Here is a 24,717-nt window from a genome sequence, read left to right on the forward strand (position 1 = left end):
GAGCCTATTGTATTGATTCTGGAATGTCTTTGCCTGAGGAGGAATTGCACTGCCTTTGCGAGGGCCAGGCTAAGTGGCCTTGTTCAGAGACTAAATCTGCTCGGGTTTGGTCTTGTTAGCTTTTGTTCCCTGAACACTTTCTGTACAGCTTTGGAGAATGAAGATGGTGGCCTCCCAACAGAGGAGAAAAGCAGTCAATCCCTCCTGTCTCTGGATGCAGTCTGTGCTCACCCAGCATGTGACTGAGCATTTCTATCTCTGGTGCATGGTTCAGTCTCTGTAGCTGGCTTCCCCAGCTCCAGTACCTGGGAGCTCTGCCACACTCACACACCCCTGGTCTTTCTGTGACCCTGAGGGACCTGAGCCTACACTGTCCCTGCGAGGGCTCCATGCCTGGCTTAGCCTCTGGAGCAACATCACTCAGTAGAGCGGACTTCCAGAAGTTCCAATTTTGTGCTCCGCTGCTCTACCACTTGCTGGAAGCTGGCCTCTCCCACCATGGTCTCTCTTCCTATATATCACCTCTGATTCACTTCTCCACACATCCTACCCTCCAGAAAGTGGTTGCTTTTCTGTTCCTAGAATTGCTGCTCTTTTTCTCTTTGATCTCCTGTTGAGTTTGTAAGTGTTTAGAATGGTTTGATATCTAGCTAAACTCCTGAGACCTGATGATATTTAGGTCTACTATTCCTCCACCATCTTGCTCCTCCCCTATTTTATTTATGTATTTGACAGAGAGGGGAGAGGGAACATGAGTAGGGGGAGGGGCAGATGGAGAGAGAGAAGCAGGCTTCCAAGAGAGCAGTGAGCCCCATGCAAGGCTCAGTCCCAGGACCCTGGGATCAATATCTGAGCCAAAGGCACATGCTTAATGACTAAACCACCCAGGTGCCCCAATAGTCATATTTTAAACATTGGATTATTTGTCGGTATTTTTGGTGTTGTTGTGTAAGTTCTTTATATATTTTGGATATTAATCCCTTATTTAAACCTATCATTTGCAAATATCTTCTCCCATTCAGCAGGTTGTCTTTTTGTTTTGTTGATGGGTTCCTTTGTTGTGGAAAAGCTTTTTATTTTGGTACAGCCCCAGTAGTTTAATTTTGCTTCTGTTTGCCTTGTCAAAATAAACATATCTAGAAAAATATTCTATGGCTGATGTCAAAGAGATTACTGCCTATTTTCTTCCAAGAGTCAGATCTTACATTTCAGATCTTACATTTAGGTATTTTAATCCACTTTGTGTTTATTTTTGTGCTTTGTTATAAGACAGTGTTTCAGTTTCATTGTTTTTTTTTTTGCATGTGGCTATCTAGTTTTCTCAATCCTGTTTGTTGAAGAGATTGTTCTTTTTCCATTGTATATTCTTGCTTCCTTTGTCATATTAATGGACCATACAACTGTGGCTTCATATCTGCGCTCTCTGTTTTTTTTTTTTAAGATTTTATTTATTTATTTGACAGAGAGAAATCACAAGTAGACGGAGAGGCAGGCAGAGAGAGAGAGAGGGAAGCAGGCTCCCTGCTGAGCAGAGAGCCCAATGCGGGACTCAATCCCAGGAACCTGAGCTCATGACCTGAGCCGAAGGCAGCAGCTTAACCCACTGAGCCACCCAGGTGCCCCTGGGCTCTCTGTTTTGTTCTGTTGATCTATGTGTCTATTTTTGTGCCAGTACCATACTTTTTTAATTACTGCAGCTTTGTGGTATATCTTGAAATCTACAATTGTGATATGTCCAGCTTTGTTCTTTTTCAAGATTGCTTTGGCTATTTGGGGTCTTTTGTGGTTGCACACAAATTTTAGGATTATTTGTTCTGTTTCTGTGAAAATGGCTTTAGTATTTTGATAGGGATTGCATTAAATCTGAAGGTTGCTTTGGATAGAATAGGTATTTTAGCAATTTTGTTCTCCCAGTCCATGAGCATGGAATGAATTTCCATTTGTTTGTGTCACCTTCAATTTCTTTCATCAGTGTTTTCTAGTTTTCAGAGTAAAGGTCTTTCAGCTCCTTGGTAAAATTTAGTCCTAGGTATTTTATTCTTTTTGGTACAGCTGTAAATGGGATTGTTTTCTTAATTTCTCTTTTTGCTACTTTATTATTAGTGTATAGAAATGCAATAGATTTCTTAATATTATTTTTTTTTTCTGTGACTCTGCTGAACTCATTTACCAATTCCAGTAGTTTTTTGGTAGAGTCTTTAGGATTTTCTTTATATAGTATCATGTCATCTGCAAATAATGAAAGTTTTACTTCTTCCTTACCAGTTTGGATGCCTTTTATTTCTTTTTGTTGTCTGACTGCTGTGACTAGGACTTTTAATACTAGGTTGAATAAAAGTGGTAAACATTCTTGTCTTGTTCCTGAACTTAGAGGAATAGCTCTCAGTTCCCCCCCTGGAGTTTGATATTAGCTGTGAGTTTTTTCATATATAGCCTTTATTGTGTTGAGGTATGTTCCCTCTAAACTTTGTTAAGAGTTTTTACCAAGAATGGATGTTGTACTTTGTCAAATGCTTTTTATGCATCTATTGAAATGATCGTATAGTTTTTATTCTTTCTCTTTTAATGTGATATATCATGTTGATCGATTTATGAATATTGAACCACTCTTGTATCCTGGACTTGTATCTAAGAACTCTTTCATCAAAACTCCTAAGAAAGTGGGCATGAGTTGATTATCCTCATTTCCTTTCCTTTCCATTTCTCTTTTCTTGAACTTCCTAGCAGAACTATAATTAGAACTGGCAATTTTACATTTGATAGTTTTCTCAAAAACATAGGCTTCTCTCTTTCCAGGCACATGTAATTCTTACTGTGGAATATCCTGTTTGGTTACATTCTACTAATTATCCTCTTAGAACTTCAGTTTTCTCATCTGTTACACAGGGACAGCAATGCCCACATGGTAAGTTGTTATGATGATTAAATGAAATAATATAGGAAAAGTGGTGGGCATGTTTTAAGTATACAGTACATGTTAATTATTATTTATGAAAGAACCTATTATTTGGAAGACTAATGGGATTTTTTTTCTTTTTAAGGAAGAGATATTAAAAAACTATATTTCAATATCTATTTATCTTTCAACTCCATGGATTTTCCAATGCGCAAAGAAGTTGTTTGCAGAGGATCTGATGATCTTTATTCTTTCTGCAGAGCTCTGAAGGGAGGTAAGCATTAAATTCATATTATTTTCATAATAGAACAGAATAGTTTATGTGAATGTTCTGAATATTAAATGCACTGAAAATGTACAGTTCCTTTTCTAATAATTTTTTCATCCAAAGTTTTGCTTTTAGCAGCTTAAACAACATTTAACAATTATGTCATTGAATTATTATGAAAATGGTACTTATTTAAAGTGTGTTTGATGGTATATTAAAATTTTTACCTTGTTCAGATCAATATTGTACATTTACCATTGGTTACGGATCCCTTTTTCTAAACATTACAGTTATTATTTTTTATAGAAACTCACTGAACCACAGCCCAGGGAACAGGATAGATGGAATCAGAGGGGAAAGAAAAAACAAAAAGGAATTAAAAAAATTTACTGAAAAAGAACACCTCAGGGGCACCTTGGTGGCTCAGTGGGTTAAAGCCTCTGCCTTCAGCTCAGGTCATGATCCCGGGGTCCTGGGATCGAGCCCCACTGGGCTCTCTGTTCCACAGGAAGCCTGCTTCCCTCTCTCTGCCTGCCTTTCTGCCTTCTTGTGATCTCTGTCTGTCAAATGAAAAAATGAAATCTTAAAAAAAAAAAGAAAAAAAAAGAACACCTCATTAGATTTTTCTTTGTTTTCTCCAATGTCTTCCCCCAATTTTTTCCACCCTGATGTTATTCACAGAATCACAAAATTTCAGAGCTTCGGACCTTAAAGTCTACTTATTGCAAACCCATGAATTTTTCTTTAATAATTTTTAAACTATTATTTTAAGTAGTTTAAATGTTTATAAATATTATACCATCACATTACCAAAAATTGCAAAGTCTAAACAATAAAAACATCACAGAATCATATTTCTAAAAACATTTTGGAATATTTCCTTTCAATTTTTCAATTTTGTGCATGGCATTGCTTATATACTTAAAAGTATACTACACTATAATAGTTTTTTCTTTTTTTTTAAAAAGATTTTATTTTTCAAGTAATCTCTACACCTAACATGGGGCTTGAACTTAAAACCCCAAGATCAAGAGTCACATGCTCTACCAACTAAGGCAGGCAGGTGTCCCAAAAACTTTCGGTTAAAAATTATTGTATAAATTTTTTGACTAGATGATCCATGTGGTTCAAAAACCAAGATATAAACATTACATAATGAAACATTTTCCTTAGTGGGTGTGCTCTGGTTTATTTAACCATTCTCTTGTTGGATATCACTTTCCTTATGATAGTTTTACTATTATAAATAATACTGTAATAAATATATTTCTATACATAATTTTTCTCATGTTTCATATTTGAACATGTTTACAAGGAGTTACAGATAACTCCCAGGGAAATATTTGAGCTTAATTGGGTGGACTATGTTTGTGGTTTTGTCTACATAGGCCAAATTGCTTTTCTAAAGGAATGTATCAATTTATACATTATATCATCACCAATGTGTAAGTACAGTAGTTTAATCTCTGTCTTCTTAATAGTGGACATTATCATCTAAAAAAAAAAAGAAGTTTTTTGAAAAAACTATTAGGTTAAAAAACACAATTGTTTTATTAACATTTAAAAATTATTATTGAAGTCTGGGACGCCTGGGTGGCTCAGTTGGTTAAGCAGCTGCCTTCGGCTCAGGTCATGATCCCAGCGTCCTGGGATCGAGTCCCACATCGGGCTCCTTGCTCAGCAGGGAGCCTGCTTCTCCCTCTGCCTCTGCCTGCCATTCTGTCTGCCTGTGCTCGCTCTCTCCCCCTCTCTCCCTCTGATAAATAAATAAAAAAAAATCTTTAAAAAAAAAATAAAAAAAATAAAAATTATTATTGAAGTCAAATATTTTCCTATACAATTGTTACCATTAACCTGTGCCCTCTTTTTTTTTTTAAAGATTTTATTTATTTATTTGACAGAGATCACAAGTAGGCAGAGAGAGAGAGAGAGAGAGGAGGAAGCAGGACCCCTGCTGAACAGAGACCCCGATGTGGGGCTCGATCCCAGGACCCTGGGATCATGACCTGAACCAAAGGCAGAGGCTTTAACCCACTGAGCAACCCAGGCACCCTGTGCCTCTTTTTAAAAAAAAAAAAAAATGCTTTTAGGTAGGGGCGCCTGGCTCAGTTGGTTAAGTGTCTGACTCAGTTGGTTAAGTGTCTGACTCTTGATTTTGGCTCAAATTATGATCTCATGGTTGTGAGATTGGGTCCTGCATTAGGCTCTTTGCTCACTAGGGGAGTCTGCTTGGGATTCTCTCTCTCTCTCTCTCTCTCCTTCTAAATCCCCCTGCCCAGTTCTCTCTCTCTCTCTCTTAAAAAAAAAAATTTAGGTAGTTAACGTGTATACATTAAATACAGCAACATAGCATAAATTAGATATAGATGGGATAAAAAATGGAAAATAAGGCCTGAGAATTAATAGAAGGAGAGTAGTATAAAAATTCATATCAGGCTTATACTGGCTTTGACATTTGTTATCAATTTGATTATATATTTTCTAGCAGTCATTAAGCAAATTGTTTCTAAGTACATCAGTTTTTTTTGCTGTGCAAGTGAAACTTTGAGATATGTCTCCTAGCCAACCATCTCTCCACAGCTCTGACTTGCCTGCCACCCCCAAACCATATGCAAATAATGGAGCTGGCATTGCTGCTAAGTCTGGGCTCAGAGTTGGAAAGACCTGAGTCTGTCCCAGCTTTTCCTCCTACCAACAATGTGGCCTTGGGTATATTACTTAACCTCTATCCGCCTCATTTTCCTCATCTGTAAAATGGGGACAGTGAAATCTATTGTACGTGATCTTAAGCATATAATTAGAAAATGCATATAAAAAGATTAGTACAGTGTTCAGAATAAGAATCCAAGAAGTACGGTTCTGGAATAATACTCATGTGGGTAATGAGAGTCCTTTTGTTCCTGGTTTTACAGTCCTGTCACTTTTACAAGTGGGGAGACTGATTCCTGGGGTGACTCAATAATGTGTCTTTGGCCATTTGGAGAACTAGTGACAGAGTAGCATCATGACTCTTAAAGCCCACTCTTTCACTGTACCATGCTTTCTCTTTGAAAAAACAAAACAAAACAACCCTCTTGGAAGATCACTGTTTCTTTAAAAACTTTCACAATCCCACCTAATCTCTGAGATTATGTTGACATCTTATCTGAATTTTTAAAGTTTCACTTTCTTGATATCTAAGACGTGTCAGACTAAATCCAGTCTGCTGGCTTTTCCTTCCTTCCCTCAGTTCCTTCCACAAACATCGGTTGAACCTAATTTGAGCAAGTCATGATTTAGGCTCTGGTGATCCAAAGTTCAATAATAGGGTCTTCCTCATCAGAGGGTCCCTCTGTTCTGGGAAAGACAGTCATGGGAACAAAAATTATAATGAAATGTCATAAATGCCAATAGAATTATATGGTCCTAGTTTTAACTATATAGTTATCAATTTGCTGTGGCAGAAATTAGATAAGATTTCAGAGACGATTTTGAAGTCTTGAATCTGGGAACATCAGAGAAGAGGAGGAAGGACATTCCTTGGAGAGGAAACAGCATATGCAAACACATCTAGCCATGAAAGAATATGGTTTATTTGGAGAGTAGGGTTTTTTTTTTTTTTTTTTTTTTTTTTTTTTTTTTTTGTAGCTAGAGCAGAATTTGCTGGAGAAGAGCCTAGGAAAGGGGGCAGGAGTAAGCATGTAAGTCATGCACAAAATATTGGCCTGCATCTTGTCATCCCTGGGTACTGATGACCCACCGAGATGATCAGTTTTGCAGATAACTGGTGTCCATATGGAAGGAGGCGGGGGTTGGCTGAGGCAGGAAACTGGGATAGAAGGAAGAGCAGCCAGGAGGCTGTGTAAGAGACCATGAGGGCTGAACAAAGATGGCAGCCTGAGAGCAGAGGGGAGAAGAGAGAGGCCATATCTGGAGACAGAATTGGCAGGATATGCTGATTGATTTGATGTGGCAGGCAAAGATTAGGTAAAATCAAGGACTGGTAGAGGACCAGTGACTGGGATTAGCAGAAGTACCATTATCTGAAATGATAGGTGCAGAAGAAGGGGCAGATTTTTAAAGAGAAAGCAATGGGTTCTGGTTTGGGCATATTGAGCTCAAGGTAATTTTGGAACACTCAAATAAACATGTCCATCTGGTAGCTGAGTATATGGGCTCAGAGCTCAGGGCATTTTGATTTAAGAAGCACTGATGTCATCAAGAGACCCTTGAAAATTTAGGAATCAAATTAGTAAGTACCATATGTATCTAGTTTTAAAATAATTTTCTTTTTTGTATTTGTTATAAAAGTCATATAATTTTAGGGTATGATGTTTAGAAAATATAGGCAAGCAAAAATAAAATAAAAATTACCCATAATATTACCACTTCTTACACACACATACATAAACACACACATCTTTGTTTCTTTTAAAAGCACGTTTGAAGGACACCTGGGTGCCTCAGTGGGTAAAGTGTCTGCCTTCGGCTCAGGTCATGATCTCAGGGTCCTGGGATCCAGCCCCATGTCAGGCTCCTTGCTCAGCAGGGAGTCTCCTTGTCCCTCTCCTCTGCGTCTAACCCCAGCTCATAATCTCTTTCTCTCTCATGAATAAATAAATAAATATCTTTTTAAAAAAACACATTTGAAAATAAATAAATGGATATTCTAAAGGCATCTTTTTAAAAAAAAAAGATTTTATTTATTTGTCAGAGAGAGCGAGCGAGAGAGAGCACAAGCAGGGGGAGCAGCAGGCAGAGGGAGAAGCAGACTCCCCACTGAGCAAGGAGCCTGATATGGGACTTGATCCCAGGACCCTGAGATCATGACCTGAGCTGAAGGTGGATGCTTAACCTACTGAGCCACCCACATATCCCATAAAGGCATCTTAAACTTAATTTATCTGTTAGCCCTGTTTCCAGAATCTTGGTAGCATTTCTGTAACAAAGTACCACAAACTGGCTAGCTTAGAACAGCAGGTATTTATTGTCTGACAGTCTGGAAGCTAGAAGTCCAACATCCAAGTATTGACAAGGCTGTGCTCCCTCTGATGGGGCGAGGGAAGGATCTATTCTGGACCTCTCTCCTAGCTTCTAAAGGTCCCAGGTGATTCTTGCCTTGTAGATGGCCATCTTCTTCCTGTGTCTCTTCACAGTCTTCTCTCTATGCATGTCTGTATGTGTGTCTAAATTTCCCCTTTTTATAAGGACACAATTATATGAGATTAGGGCCCACCTTAATGACCTCATCCTTGCAAAGGTGCTATTTCCAAATAAGGCCATGTTCACAGGTACCAGGGGTTAGGACTTCAACATCTTTTTGTAAGACACAATTCAACCCATAACACCATCTGAGATTTGGGTCCTCCCATTCTGCATGGTTGCTAGGAACATTGTGCTGGACCATAGGTGAGCTGCATGGGAAGTAGAGAGGCGCCTAAGCAGGAAGGGCTCTATCTTCTTTTCCTCGGGCCCAGCTTTGGTTCTCTCCTGGCTTCTTGAATGTGGGCAAAAGTGTCGAGCTAATTTCCCATAGAATAGAATGGGATATGTGAGCAACATATGAGCTTTCTTAGAGAGACAAAACAATGGAAATAGAAGATTGCCCTACAGAAAAGGCTAGCAGTACCCCTTCTTCCCACCTGACCTGGTAAACATTTGGGCGGTCTCCCCAGATAGAAATCTTGGAGTTACTCTTCATTTCTTTCTCAAATCCTCAAGTCTCATCCATCTTTCTTTTCTCTCTCATACAAAGTTTTCAGGATTATCTTCACAGCCAGGGCCTCGTGTTTAGAAAAGGCTTCACGTTTAGAGTTTAATATTCTGTGATCATAGTCTTGAGATTCTTAATGATTTTATCTTTGAGTATGTATAGTACGTATTCTGTAAGTGAAGTCTGATGGGACATTAGGGTATGCATGCCGTTCCCCTAGATTGGTTCTTGGCTTCCTGCTGCCCAATCCTCTGCTGGTACCCTGGACCCTGCTTGGTACCCCGCTCCCCAGCTACAGCCATTGATCCCTTTCACCTGGTGGGAATCTGGATGCAGGGAGGGTCAGATGCTCTGCAGTGTCTGAAGTGGGGTATGGCCATGGTCACCCCACTTGGGCAGCCCCATGGCACCTTTCACTCTGTGCCAAGAGAACATTCCCTTGGATCATTCCATGACTGGGGGTACCTTCTCTTCTTTCAAATTTCCTGAGCCAAGCTGGTGTTGGTTTTCTCTGGTCAGCTTGAGCTACATTCTGGGGGTGAGCCACCAAATACAAGTTGTGTTATTTCAGTGGTTCTGCCTCAGAGTTAAAAGCTCTGATATTTGGGGCGCCTGGGTGGCTCAGTGGGTTAAACCCTCTGCCTTCGGCTCAGGTCATGATCTCAGAGTCCTGGGATCGAGCCCCACATCGGGCTCTCTGCTCAGCGGGGAGCCTGCTTCCTCCTCTCTCTCTGCCTGCCTCTCTGCCTACTTTTGATCTCTGTCAATTAAATAAATAAAATCTTTAAAAAAAATACAAAACTTCCCACTTAAAAAAAAAAAAGCTCTGATATTTGTGTTTAAAGCTGTCATTGCACAATGTAAAGGTGAACGGCAATTTAAAATTTTGTTTGACTTTAAATGATATTAAATAGCAAATAAAAAATATGATCGCAGGGGCACCTGGGTGGCTCAGAGGGTTGAGCCTCTGCCTTCGGCTCTGGTTGTGACCTCAGGGTCCTGGGATTGAGCCCCGCACTGGGCGCTCTGCTCAGCGGGGAGCCTGCTTCCCCCTCCCCGTATGCCTGCCTCTCTGCCTGCTTGTGATCTCTCTCTCTCTGTTGAATAAATAAATAAAATCTTAAAAAAAAATATGATGGCAAGTCTAGGGAGAGACTATGGAAGAAAGGAAAAAGCTTTAGTTTCCCTACCTTTAATAAGATGTCTCTCCTGCTTTTTGATCAAGGGGCCCCCATTTTCATTTTGCACTGGGCTTTGTAAATTATGTAGCTGAGCCAGGGACTCAGGGACTGCGTACTGGGAGCCAGAGATTCAGAAGTGACCAAAGCAAAGAGCCTGTCCTCGTGGAGCTTATAAACTAGCAAACAAGGTCATAGCTACGTCCTGAAATATCATAAAAATAAAACAAGATTCACTTTAGGAGAAGTCCTCCTAAGGAAAGCAGCAGGCTAATGAGATGGACCAGATCTGTCTATGCGGGAGGGCACCTGAGTTGGTGGGCACAGAAGGCATTTACCTCTCTTCTCACCACTGTCACGGCCTCCTGGCCTCTAAGTGGTCTGCCCGACTTAGTGCCCCCTTAAGTCCATCCGTAATATGGCCATGACATCCACCTTTCTAAACACAATCTGACCATTTCGCACCCTCGGATGTTTGTTCATTGCCTTCCGTCTCTCAAATGTGGAACTTGAGCACGTTATGTCTACTTCTTCTTTGCATTAATGAAGCTGACCCACTAGCAGGTGTGTGCATTAGTCATACTGATCTTCGTTTTCCTGCCTTTGCTCCCCTTTTCCCTGCCACCTGGAGTGTCCTTCTTTTCCTTCCTCCCCATCCTTCATGACAACTCAACTCACTTCCCTCTCTTTTCTAGGCTCCCTTCCCATGGCATCCTGTGAATAACAGTAATTATGATATTGATGATAATATTAAGGATGTCATTATTATTTATAAGACGCCGTGGGAAGTAGGACTAGAAAGGAGAAGGAATAATATTTAATATTCTAATAAATAACATTTTAATGTAAATGTTTTATTTACTTATTTGAGAGAGAGAGAGAGCGTGCACAGGCCTGGGGGAGGGGCAGAGGGAGAAGTAGACTCCCCACTGAGCAGGGACCGATTGCAGAACCCCGAGATCATGACCTGAGCTGAAGGCAGCCGGCTAACCAACTGAGCCACCAGGCGCCCGAAACATTAATTATGTTTAATGAGTGCTACGTTCCAGGCATTATTCTGAGCACGTGCATGTCTTAGCTCACATAGCCTTCATGTTACTCCTATCAGATAGGTATTATTATCATTGTCATTTTACCGAAGCACAGAGAAGTTAAGTGGCTTGTCCAAGCCCACACTCCAAGTAAGTAGAGGAGCTGAGGTTCAGATACAGAACCATCTCTCTTACCAAAAATGCTGTATACTGCTTTTATCCTTGCTACATCTTTTCATTGCATTGCATTTGGAATGGTTTCTTTGCATGCCTATATCTCCAATAGATGTTAACTATTTGAAGGAAGGAACAGTGTGTACTAGCCCGCTGTCTCCTCAGTCCCTGGTAATATAGCTCTCAGTAAATACTTGTTGAACTATTAAATTTGCATTTGATTGGCCTTGAATGAAAAATCGTAATGTCATGAAGACATGATGACTTTACTAAGCTCAAGAACTAAGATCTCAGTGTATGAATACACCTAATAAGGATATACCCAGAAACGAATAGGTGCTTTTTTATGAAAATAGAAGTATATATATGCAGACTTAATCCATTCCTTTGCTATTAAGGATTGTCTTTAACTAATTAGGAGAATAATAACTATTATAGTTTGCATTGGACTATTCATATTATTTTAAAAGAGATTTTTGGCCACTATTGCTTTTGTTAGAGATTCAAAACATTTCTACTTTTCTGTCTTTATCCCGCAAGTTCATTCCTTTGGTGTATCTGATTAGGTTGATGGTCTTTCCTGCACTTCTGACTGTCTTCCACAGCTTTTGCAGGCCCAGGCCCATGGCCGTGCATTTCAACAGTACTACTTAGGCTTCTCAGTGGTGGGATTAGAAGGAAATTTGGTATCCTGGCTGCCTCCCAACTCTCTCCTCCACTTTTAGGAAGGTCTGTTATACTCTGCTGAAGGAGCAACAGTATTAAATATGCACATATGAAATTTGGGATGAAGCCTATGAGCACCAGCTTGTTCACTCATTCCCTATTGAGACTAGTAGGCCTAAAAATTTTGCATCCCCTGAGGGATGAAATAAGGGCTGATATGGAGAGATGCTTGGAGTGGCAGAGGATCATAGCCATCAGAGAATCAGCCAGGATATAAAATTCATTACTTCTTTTTTTTTTTTTTTTAAAGATTTTATTCATTTATTTGACAGAGAGAGATCACAAGTAGGCAGAGAGGCAGGCAGAGAGAGAGGAAGGGAAACAGGCCCCCTGCTGAGCAGAGAGCCCGATGTGGGACTCAATCCCAGGACCCTGAGATCATGACCTGAGCCAAAGGCAGCGGCTTAACCCACTGAGCCACCACCCAGGTGCCCCAAAATTCATTACTTCTACAATTAGCTTGGGACTGCCTCTGCCAGCAGCAGTGTAAAAAGGTAAAATCCATACTACATTTAAAAAAAAAAAAATTGGGGCACCTGGGTGGCTCAGTGGGTTAAGCCTCTGCCTTCGGCTCAGGTCATGATCTCAGGGTCCTGGGATCGAGCTCCGCATCGGGCTCTCTGCTCGGCAGGGAGCCTGCTTCCTCCTTTCTCTCTCTGTGCTTGCCTCTGCCTACTTGTGGTCTCTGTCTGTCAAATAAATAAATAAAATCTTTAAAAAAAAAATCACCTAATGATGACCAGTGTAACTTTTTGTATTTTGTGTTTTGTTTGTAGAGACTGTGAATACAGCGGTATCCTTCTCCTTCAGGGGACTACGATTTTCTAAGGTATTTTTGCTCAAGAGTCATTTGTACTTTCCTAAGAATCTTTTGCAGTAACAAATGTGGTAGAAATTTGAAACAAGCCATTCACAACTTCAAAAATAGCTATTCAACATTAAGTGTTTTAAGACTGTGTTTTTCATTTTAGTTTTGGATATTTTGCTGGTTCTTCTTTCTGTAGAATATGGAAATGTGGAAAAGTAACACAAAAGGAAGCTCTTTTTCACTTCGTTTTTCCTCTAACATATATGGCTAAAAGTAATACGAATGCTCATTATTAATATGGCAAATGATCTTTGGGTGAGAGCACTGCAATGACCCCTTGTCTGACTCAATAACTGCCTCCATGAATAGTAATAATGTAATTTTAGATATTTGTATTAGATACCTGGCAATGAAATTTTGCACATGTTTCACTTTGGGTGACTATTTTATTTTATTAAAAAATTTTAAAAAAGATTTTATTTATGTATTTGAAAGAGAAAGAGAAAGAGAACACAAGCAGAGGCTGAGGGAGAGGGAGAAGCTCCCTCTGAGCAAAGAGCCCAATGTGGGGCTTGATCCCAGGATCCTGGGATCATGACCTGAGTCAAAGGCAGACACTTAACCAACTGAGCCACCCAGGTGCTGCTGGATGACTATTTTAAAGTAAATTTCAAGAGCGTGTATTACTTTCCTATTTTGTTCTAAAGGATATTGAATGTTTGAAAATCTCACAGGGTAGTTTCAAAAAATCGTTTAAAAAAATCCTCTTGTAATTGGGAACTAAATAGGTTTATGCTCGCCAAATTCAAAGGCATACAAAATTTCATCTCATTGGAAAACCAAGATAATGATAACCAATTTCATTTCAATGGCTTCCTCCTACTAAGACAAAGTTCTTATAAAAATCTTGCAAAATAGAAGCATCTAACATTTTATTTGCTTGTATTTCTTATTCCTTGTTTTAGGGACGATATAGATGTGTTGCAGAAGCCATCTCTGGAGATCCTGAAGAAATGCTCTTTTGTTTGAATTTTACCATCATACACCACCCTGATTTCAATTAGAATAAATAAAGTGTATTTTTATTTTTCAGAGGTCTTAGTCTTCACTTAAATCTTTTTTCATAGTGTATTAGTGTCTGCCATAACAAATTTAGGGTGGCCTAAATAATTAGAAACTTGTTTCCTCACAGTTCTGAAAGATAGAAATGAGAGATAAAAGTGTGGACAGTGTTGGTTCCTCCTAGGGCTTCTCCCTTTGGCTTGTAGATGGCCACCTTCCCAGTGTCTTCACATGGTTTCCTCTGTGTGCGTGTGTCCTAATCTCTTGTTATAAGGACACAGTCACAATGGCTTAGAGCCCACCCTAAGGACCTCATTTTACCCAGCTACCTCTTTAAAGGTACTACCTAAAAAAATCCATCCATCTTCTGAGGGGTTAGGGGTGAGGGCTTAAGCATATGAATTTTGGAGGTACAAGATTCAACCCATAAAAAATAGGCAGTGAAATCTTTTGAACTGGTTGATTTCTTCCCATTTCCTGCTTCTCTACTCTGGGGCAAGTTACCCGGATTGCTCTCCTGGACTACTCTGCTACCTCCTGACTGATCTTCCTGCACCTGGCCAGCTGCCTCCGGTGAAGTATTCCCCACAAAGGCAGTTCCCCAAATATTTTCAAAATACATGTCCAGTTACATGACAACAATGCCAGTGGAACAAAATGAAGTGAGACCAAACAAGGTCTTTCCTGTGGCTTCTGATTCCTTTTAGGATAAAGTTAGAATCTTTTGGAGAGCCTGCCAGGCCTTGGCTATGCTTTCCCTCTCCAACCTCTTCTCTCACCACCCTCCCCTTGCTTTCTGTGTTTCAGAATGTGCTAAAGTCCTTCCCCTCAAGAATCTTCTGCCACAGTTTCCTCTGCCTCTATTCCACTCCTCCACTCTGCTCTGCCCAACCCCTTCACCTCTGTAATGGGTGTGGATCTTTCTTGGCTCAGGGGCTACTACTTCCTCAGGGAATCATCAGTAGGTAGTACGGAGTGCAACTCTTAACAATTTTGATGCTCAACAGAGGTAGTCCTGAGCAAAATCTTAGAGAAATCGTAGAACGTGGAGCTTAGTTACAGGTCCTTTTTTGCTCTACCCCCCTTTATCTGGTCTAGGCAGGGCTATCTTTCTTTTTGATATGCTTTTGTAGACTTGTGTCCCCTTCTTCCAGTACTTAACACTCATTTTGTCATTATTTCGATCATCTATCACTAGACTAAGCTCCATGAGCCCATGTAATGTAGTCAGCCCAGTTATGCTCACCACTCTTTTTTTTTTTTTTTTTTAAAGATTTTATTTATTTATTTGACACACAGAGATGACAGGTAGGCAGAGAGAGAGGGAGGAAGCAGGCTCCCTGCTGAGCAGAGAGCCTGATGCAGGGATTGATCCCAGGACCCTGAGATCATGACCTGAGCTTCTGAAGGCAGAGGCTTTAACCCACTGAGCCAGCCAGGTGCCCCTATGCTCACCACTCTTGACTCAGCACCTAGCATAGTGCCTGGGTTTGGGTTTGCTCTGAGTCCATATTTGTTCAATGGATAAATGAATATTTTATTCTTGTAAAATATTCACAATCTGTAACTACAGAAAGCAAAATATTCACGCAATCATTTGACTGATAATTATTGAACACCTGTCATATGTCAGGCCCAGTTCTAGATGCTGGGGATACAGCATTTCACCACCCAGACCAAAAAAAAAAAAAAAAAAAAAAAAAATCCCTGCCCTCATGGAGCTTATATTTATTTATTTATTTATTTTTAAATTTTTTATTTTTTATAAACATATATTTTTATCCCCAGGGGTACAGGTCTGTGAGCTTATATTTTTATGGGCTGAGACTGACAAGTAAATGATAGCGTATCGTAGAAGCAAACAGGCTGTGTACTGTGAAGAACAATAAAACAGGGAGGGGGCAGGGCCATGGGGAGGTGGTGAGGGTTACAGTTTTAAATGAGGTAGTCAGAAACAGCTTCACTGAGAAGATGATATTTGAAAGGGTTGAGGGAATAAGCCATGTGGCTTGATGGGATTAAAGGATTGGAGTTTGAGAGAAGAGCTGTTGTCAAGGCCCCAGGGCCAGAAAGTGTCTGGCGTATTTGAGGAACATGTTGCTGTTCAAATGAAGTAAGTGAGGGGAGATGTGGTCTTGGAGGTATGTGTTTGCTTTGGGGGTTAAGTAGACATGTGCAGAAGAATATGATAGGCCATTATTAGGTCTTTGGCTTTTGCTTTGAATGAGATGGAACATTCTATGTAGGATGATGACACCAGCTTGCCTTTAAAAATGTTTTGGTAGCCAACTCTTCACGCATGGGAAAAAAACAAGGGGTCATCTTGTGGTAATAGAGGTAGAAAAGAAAGAAGAAAGTTGGGAGGCATTTGAAGTAATCCAGGTAAAAGATGATGGATGAAATGGTGAGAGGTAATGTATTCTGGATATATTTTGAAAGCAGAGACAATGGCAAAAATACTTTTGCAGATAGGTTGCATGTAGAATACGAGACAGAGAGAGGCATCAGGGATGATTCCAACTTTTTCACTTGAGCACATGGAAGGGTGGAGTTGCCATTGCACAAGATGGGAAAGTCAAGCAGGAGTAGGTTTATAGGGAAAAATCAGGAACTTGTATTTGCACATGTTGAGATATCTATTAAATATCCAAGTGGAGACTTTGAAAAAGCAGTGGATATAGGAGTCTGAAGGGAGTTCTGGTTTGGAGGTGAACATTTGGAAGTTGTTAGCATATAGGGAGAATAAGCGTAGGCAGAAAAAAATGAGAGGTTCAAGGTTGGAGCCTTGGAGTGCTCTGTCAGTGAGTGGTTGGGGGTGAGGAGGAGCTAGGGAAAAAGGAGGGACCATGAAGGTAGGCAGAAAACCTGGAATGCTGGCCTATGAGAAGCCAGATGAAGAAACTGTTTCAACTGTTCTGTTCTGCTGATATGTTCAATAAGATGAAGACTGAGTCTTGAAGTTTCATGAGTGGAGGTCATTTGTGATTTGATATTGTTACCAATAAAGAGCCTTCTAAATTTTGTAAGCATCATTTCCAACTGTGGGCCACCCAAATGTAGAGGTCATATATTAAGCTCCTTTAGGCCTGTGGAAAGCCCCCTCACTAAGCTTTGAAGGAGGAGGGCAGCTCCATTTCACCCTTTAAGGAGAGGGGTGTGGGGAGGCAGCTTACAGCACAGCTTTCTTCAAAAGCATCTTCTACAACTCTCTTTTAAAAAAAAGATTTTATTTATTTATTTGAGAGAGAGACAGTGAGAGAGAGCACAAGAGGGGAGAAGGTCAGAGGGAGAAGCAGACTCCCGGTGGAGCTGGGAGCCTGATGCGGGACTTGATCCTGAGACTCCAGGATCATGACCCAAGCCAAAGGCAGCTGCCCAACCAACTGAGCCACCCAGGTGCTCCACAATTCTCCTTTAAGATCTTCCCTTAGATTAAATGGTCTCTTGACCTTTTTATTTACTTGATGCAGATACTTTTTACTACTTGCTGTAAACACTTTATATGCCTAATGTAAATGGTTTTTATGTACTTGATATCTGATAACCCATTGCACATCTTTTGAAATCTTGAGGGGCTTCCTATTTCCTACTTCCTGATTTTGTTCTGGTGTATGCCACATCCCTAGCTCTAGGAAAGGATCCTGACTTGCTCTATCAGTCAGTGTGAGGTATTCCCCAGGGGACTGTTACTGGTCCAGACTGGATGCGTGACTAGTGTTGGCTTAATTAGACTATAGTGAAGACTGAAATTTCTTGTCTGTCTCACTGGATGTAAACAAAGAGGGATGTTGCCTCCACTTCTGCTGATAGTCTTCTGATGACCATAAGGGGAACTGGATTAGAAAGAACCTAAAACTTTGCAGACACTATTGAGTCACTGAATACTAAGCCCAGACCTTGCCATACATCAGTGCTTTCCTGTTATTGGTTTAGTGAATTGGAATCAGGACTCTGTTACTTGCAGATAAAAGCACTGTAGTTGATTCGCAGTTACACTGTCTACCACATCTTAGAAGTCAGGCTAATCTCTGATTCTGGCCCTCCCTCTCTTCCCCTCTGACTTTTTCCATTGTTTTTAACTCCTCTGTTGCTGATGCTTGTGGGCCCAACTTATCTATTAGGCACAGTAGGCACAGTGCTTATATTTATAAATATCTATTTTATGCAGATGGGGCCAATGAAAGTCATAATGTGGTCCTGAGTGTTTGGTTACTACATTCTCTGATTTTTGTTAATATTATAAGTTTGCCCCGTGAATTGATTTCTTCAGTATCTATTTAATGCCTGCTGTTTTCCAGGCACTGTGCTAGGCCTTGAGGATACAGGGGTGAACAAAACAAACAACAATAGTTCTTTCCTTTACAGAGTTTTTGATCTAGTAGGAAAATAAAACAAAACAAGTAGTTATTGGAAAATATGATGGGGGTAACTGTTGGAGGGTAAGTATGGAGTGGTGAGGCAAGAGACAAAAAGAGAATTGAATCTCATCTATGGGATCAGAAAAGGCCCCCTAAAAGCAGTGATATTAAGGTTGGGAGTTGGCGGATGAGTCTGGAATTAATTAAACCACACTTTTTTCCTGGACCACCATAGTTGCTCTCTAATTGACGTCTACTGATCTACTTTTACTTCTCATTCCCCAAACCCTCTGGCCTGAGAAATCACCCTTAGAATGAAATCCCTCAATCTGGACCATCTAGTCCCAGAAGAACCTTTCAACTCCATGAGCTCTTTCTCTTGGCATCTTTCACTTGGTTCCAACCACATGACCTCCTTTCTCTTTCAATATGTTTAGCACATTCTTTTTTTTTTTTTTTTTTAAGATTTTATTTATTTATTTGACAGAGAGCATGAATTGAGGGCAGAGGCAGAGGCAGAAGGAGAAGCAGACTCCCCGCTGATACAGGGCTCAATCCCAGGACCCTGAGATCATGACTTGAGCCAAAGGCCGAAGCTTAACTGACTGAGCCACCTGTTTAATACATTCTTATCTCAGATTCTTGAGTCATCCTTTCTTGAGCATAGAAGGTATATCTTCCAGATATTTACATTATTTATTCCTTTTTTCATTAAAGTTTCTGCTCAAATATAACCTCTTCAGAAAGTCCTTCCCTGACAGTCTATGTAAAATAGTATTATTACTTTATGTCACTTTCTCTAATATATATATATGTCCCTTTCTCAGATATATATATATATATATATATATATATATATATATATATTTGTTTATTTTCTAATTCCCTCATTAAAATGTATTCTCTGAGAGCAGGGGCTTTGCTTTGTTTACTGTTCTATGTCCTGGGATTATAGCACTCAATAAAGCATTAGCATTTCTACCTTGCTTCAGGCTCTATATAACTAATAAGTAATATACATATTATACATATAATATACTATTGCACATTATCATATATATGCATATAAATGAGCTATTTCTCATTAGCTGTATTTAAGTTTAATTTTTTTTCAGAGTAAGAAATGAGATTTTAATTCTACTTTCAAGACGTTTATCAGGGAAAAGCATGATTTTTGAGTGCTGGGATCTATCCTGATTTCATCCAACAGCACACTTACAAGCATTTCTTGCAGGGTGGGAGAAGACTTTGGAGAGAAACATCCAAGCAGAAGACCACCTGATTGGATTGTAATGTCTTGATGAGATCACCACATTCTGGGGGTATTATCTTTCATTTAGTAGATAACAAAACAAAACAAAACACAAACCAAACCCATCAACCAACCAAACAAAAACCTCAATTTTTTTTTTTATTTCAATCAGACGTCATCAATGTTTGTCAATACAAATTTGGCTCACGGGACAAAGACCCTATATAGCAGGGAATTAAATAAAGTAGAAGCTTATTTCTCTCTCATCTGGGACTGATATGATACCTCGAAGTATCATATCTTCCTTGAAGACCCAGGAACCTTTAATCTGACCTTGGTCTGAACGGTCCAAAATGGATCTTCACTGTATCTGTGACCCAGATAGCACCTTTCCATTAATAACACCACTTAAGAGAGAATTTTATGGGGCGCCTGGGTGGCTCAGTGGGTTAAGCCGCTGCCTTCGGCTCAGGTCATGATCTCAGGGTCCTGGGATCGAGTCCCGCATCGGGTTCTCTGCTCCGCGGGGAGCCTGCTTCCTCCTCTCTCTCTCTCTGCCTGCCTCTCTGCCTACTTGTGATCTCTCTGTGTCAAATGAATAAATAAAATCTTTAAAAAAAAAAAAAAGAGAGAGAATTTTATGAAATTATAAGATTCAACTCTTTTTGTTCTTATTTATTACTGATCTTTCCATGTTCATAAAGAGTTAATGACTTGTAAAACTATTGCTTAGGTGTTATTTATATTCTTTCTCTTGGAGTCATTTTAGGATTTTTCAGCATAATTGCACATTGAATTTCTTTACTGTATATTATAATATTCTAACTGGCTTAGTTCATCCTGGTATCAACTCATCCCATAATGTCCTAGTATTAAGGAAAAAAAAGTTTATGGAGCTGGAATTTTCCTTGTGCCTGAGCTTTTTTATGATCTCGTATTTCTTCCATCAATCTCTTTCCCTGCCCTCACCCCTCAAACAATTGGTTTTGCGGTTCAATGAATTCCTCAACTGACCTTTATGAGAATTGTTCCTAAGGATTTCCACATTGTGCAGGAAGAGTAAATTTCATTTGTGGAGGCGTGAAGTAGATGGCTATCACATTATGCTAGTTTTCTGAAGCTATTTGAAGATTACATCCTTTGTTCTTGGTTCTCATCTCTTGCCACATATGTTTATAGAAATTAATAGAGTAAATATGTTTTTAGAAAGTTCTCCTTGATCTACAAATATAATTCAAGGATATCCTGAAAATTGCAAATCTATATTTTGATTAGTTTATGGTACCATCATAAGCATATAATGGAAACCACCACAGTTTATGGAAAGAGCCTTTTCCTTCACTGTTGATTTCCTTTAGGAATTAAGAAAAGACCATGGTTGTAATGGTTTAGCTGTATGACCCTGGGTAGCTGAGGCTAAAACATTTATATGGATTGCTGTTTGGTATAAAGAAAGCTGGTGTGGAAAATTTTTGAATGAGCAAGAGGCCTAGATTAATAAAAGCCAGGGGAGATCTAGAAGATGTTTATTTTATCCCAGAACAATCCTTTGAGGCCAGAAGTTTCAGATTTATCTCGCAAGTTCTCCTGCAGAACTGCACTGATGGAAACCCTTCCTGATATGATCTCAAGAGAAACATAGAAGGAAAGTTTTAGGTGACCTATTTGCTTTTGTTATTTTTATTTTTATTTATTTTTAAATATTTAATTAATTTATTTATTTGAGAGAGACAGAGATGGTGAGAGAGAACATGAGTAGGGGTGAGAGAGAGAAGCAGGCTCCTCGCTGAGCAAGGAACCTGATGCAGGGCGCGATCCCAGGACCCTGGAATCATGACCTGTGCTGAAGGCAGCTGCTTAACTGACTGAGCCACACAGGTGCCCCACTTTTGCTATTTTTAATTAGAAATTGTTCTTCATAAGGTGTTAAGTTTGAAAAATAGAACAACAGGTGGAAGGTTCTGTAATGTAGTTCTGTAATTTAGTTATTTTTCCTTTCAAAAATAGAATTTCTCTTTAGACTGGGGTGCCTGGGTGGCTCAGCGAGTTGAGCGTCTGCCTTCGGCTTGGGCTATAGTCTTGGGGTCCTGGGATTGAGCCCTGCATCGGGCTCTCTGCACAGCAGGGAGCCTGCTTCCCCACCCCCACTGCCTGCTCTCTACCTACTTATGATCTCTGTCTGTCAAATAAGTAAATAAAATCTTAAAAAAAAAACCAATGAATTTCTCTTTAGACTAAAAAAAATCTTTGTTAGCCTCTTAATTACAAAACAATGCATTTCATTTTAATGATCTCACAGAATGATTATGTGCAAAAAGCAAATGAAATCTTTTTCATTTCTTTTTCTGCCCTGCTTCCTTTTAAGACTTTGGTATGTGACTGTTCAGACCTTTGTTTCATATGTATGTCATGCTATACATGTTATTTTTATGCACATGTATAGGCAGATGCACATGAACATTTTATTTTATTTTGTTTAAAGATTTTATTTATTTATTTGACAGACAAGAGATCACAAGTAGGCAGAGAAGCAGGCAGAGAGAGAGAGGAGGAAGCAGGCTCCCTGCTGAGCAGAGAGCCCGACTCAGGGCTCAATCCCAGGACCCTGGGATCACAACCCAAGCCAAAGGCAGAGGCTTTAACCCACTGAGCCACACAGGCGCCCCAGCACATGCACATTTTAAAATATGAAGTTACTTTTTTTACTTTTTAATTTAAATCTGAGAAATATTTCCAAGTGAGTACATATAGATCTACCTCATGATTTTTAATAGCTATATACATTTTTTATTGTTTGGCTATACTATAATTTAGTTACCCATTTCCCTGTAGAATCTGTAGCATAGATATAGAATATAGTGCTATGCATGATCCTAAGTATTTTTTAAAAGCTTTCGTTTATTAGCGAATGAGAGAGAACGTGAGTGGGGGCAGGGGTAGGGAGAGAGTGAGGCAGACTCCCCACTGAGCAAGGAGCCTGATGTGGGGCATCCTAGAACCCTGGGATCATGACGTAAGCTGAAGGCAGAGGCTTAACTGATTGAGCCACCCAGATGTCCCACATCTTCCTAAGTATTACTTCATTTAATTCTCACAAAACCTCTTAAAGGTAGACATGATTGTCTTCATTTTATATGTAAGAAAACTGGGGTTAGTGAAATTAAGTCACTTTCCCAGGGTCACATAGTTGGTGGAGGATCTAGGATTTAATTTCTGTACTATAAATCCCCCGAATCCGTATATGTTGCCTATCACTTTTGTAGGATTATAAGTGTTTTAGATTTAGTCCTTGTATTTTTCTGCATTGACTTTTTTACAGTGTGTATGTATTGATTTTTATATTCAGCTAAAATAATGTTAAAAAGACTGCTTTCATTATTAATCGCTTAAGCCAATGACTTAAAGTTAATGGAACATTTAAGCAATCCCAGGCAAGATCAGTGAAAATTGGAAACAATGTAAGTGATAATCATTTTGGATAAAGGTCACAGGAAATTGTCGTACTGTTAATACACATTATACAGTGGTTTAAAAGAATGAGGTAAATATAGGTGTATTTGTATTAATACGGATAAATTAAGCAATATTTCTGAGTTAAAAAGTTAAGCTGCAAGTTGCAAAATTCATCCTAAAATTAAAATGGCATCTCAAGGGACCTTGAATTACCAAAACAATTTTGAGAAAGAATAAAATTGGAAAATTCAAAGTTCCTGATTTCAAAATATAATACAAAGCTACAGTAATCAAAGCTGTGAAGTATTGGCATAAAGAGAAACAAATCAATGGAATAAGATAGAGAACCTAGGAATAAATCTTTGTGTATATGGTCAATGATCTGCAACAAGGGTGCAAGACCACTCAAAGGGCAAAGAACAGTATTTTTAACAAATAGTGCTGGGAAAATTGGATGTCCCCATGCAAAAGAATTAAATCAGATACTTACTTTATACTATTCAAAATATATTAACTCAAAATATATTAAAGACTTAAATGTAAGATCTAAAACTTAAAGCTATAAAGCTTCTAGAAGCTTCTAAAACTATAAAGCTCCTAAAAGAAAACATATAGGAAAAGCTTCATGACAATGAACTTGGGAATGATTTATTTGGAATGACGTCAAAAAATGCAGGCAACAAAAGCAAAAATAGACAAATGAAACTGTATCAAACTTAAAAACTTTCTTCCATTAAAGGATACAATGCACAGAGTGAAAAAGCAACCTAAGGAATGGCAGAAATTATTTATAAATCACTTATCGGGTAAAAGGTCAACATCTAGAATATATAAAGAATCCTACATCTCAATAACAAAAACAACCAATAATCCAATTAAAAAATGGGCAAAGGAGGGGTGCCTGGGGGGCTCAGTCAGTTAGGTGTCTGCCTTAGGCTCAGGTCCAGATCGTAAGGTCCTGGGATGGAGCCGGGCATTGCTTGGGGCTCCCTGCTCAGCGGGGAGCCTGCTCCTCCCTCTCCCTCTGCTGCTCCCCCTGCTTGTGTTCTCTTGCATTCTCTCTCTAGCCAATAAAAAATAAAACCTTAAAAAATGGGTGAAGTATTTGATAGACATTTCTCCAATGATGATATATAAATGGTCAATAAGCATATGAAAAGATTCTCAACATCACTAATCATTAGGGAAATGCAAATCAAAAACATCCTGAGATATCTCTTTCCCATTAGAATGGCTGCTATCAAAAAAACAAGTGCTATTTGTGGATGAGGAGAAATTGGAACCCTTGTGCACTGTTTGGGGGATTGTAAAATGGTGCAACTGTTATGGAAAACAGGAGTTTCCTTAAAAAGTTTTTAGTAAAACTACCATATAATCTAGTAATCCTACTTCTGGATATTTATCCAAAAGAATTGAAAGCAAGGTTTCAAAGAGACGTTTGCATACCATATTTATAGTGGCATTATTCAGAATAGTCAATAGGTGGAAGCAAACCAAATGTCCATCAACAGAGGAATGGATAAACAAAATGTGATATATACATACAGTGGCTTATTATTCAGCCTCAAAAATGAAAGGAATTCTTCCAAATACTACATTGATCAAACTTGAGGACATGTCATGTGAAATAAGCTGGTTACAAAAAGACAAATACTGTATGATTCTACTATATGAGGTACCTAAAGTAGTTAAGAAACAGAAAGTAGAATGGTGGTTACCAGGAGCTTGATGGGGGAAAACGAGAATTGCTTAATGCATAGAGTTTCAGAGTTGTAAAATGGAAGTTCTGGAGATCTGTTTCACAACAATGTAAATATAC

General features: G+C 39.2%; 1 protein-coding gene and 1 long non-coding RNA gene across 3 annotated transcripts in view; one reads left to right on the forward strand and one right to left on the reverse strand.

Annotated features, from left to right (window-relative positions):
• The window catches only part of LY96 (lymphocyte antigen 96), a 31,072-nt gene extending 17,205 nt beyond the window's left edge, over positions 1 to 13,867 (forward strand). For both annotated transcript variants that reach the window (XM_032316907.1, XM_032316906.1), the window contains exons 3-5: positions 3,042 to 3,170; positions 12,742 to 12,794; positions 13,739 to 13,867. In XM_032316907.1, the coding sequence (XP_032172798.1) occupies positions 3,042 to 3,170; positions 12,742 to 12,794; positions 13,739 to 13,837 (281 nt within the window). In that variant the 3' untranslated portion in view covers positions 13,838 to 13,867. The remainder of the gene's footprint in view (positions 1 to 3,041; positions 3,171 to 12,741; positions 12,795 to 13,738) is intronic.
• Positions 1,799 to 21,875, reverse strand: LOC116575543. Its single transcript, XR_004279818.1, has 3 exons — positions 21,864 to 21,875; positions 11,505 to 11,508; positions 1,799 to 2,039 (listed from the first exon to the last, which is right to left on the reverse strand). It is a non-coding gene; the product is annotated as an uncharacterized LOC116575543 (long non-coding RNA).
• Between the last annotated feature and the right edge of the window lie 2,842 nt (positions 21,876 to 24,717).

Source organism: Mustela erminea, chromosome 16 (genome assembly GCF_009829155.1).
Source record: "Mustela erminea isolate mMusErm1 chromosome 16, mMusErm1.Pri, whole genome shotgun sequence".
In the NCBI taxonomy this organism is placed as follows: domain Eukaryota; kingdom Metazoa; phylum Chordata; class Mammalia; order Carnivora; family Mustelidae; genus Mustela; species Mustela erminea.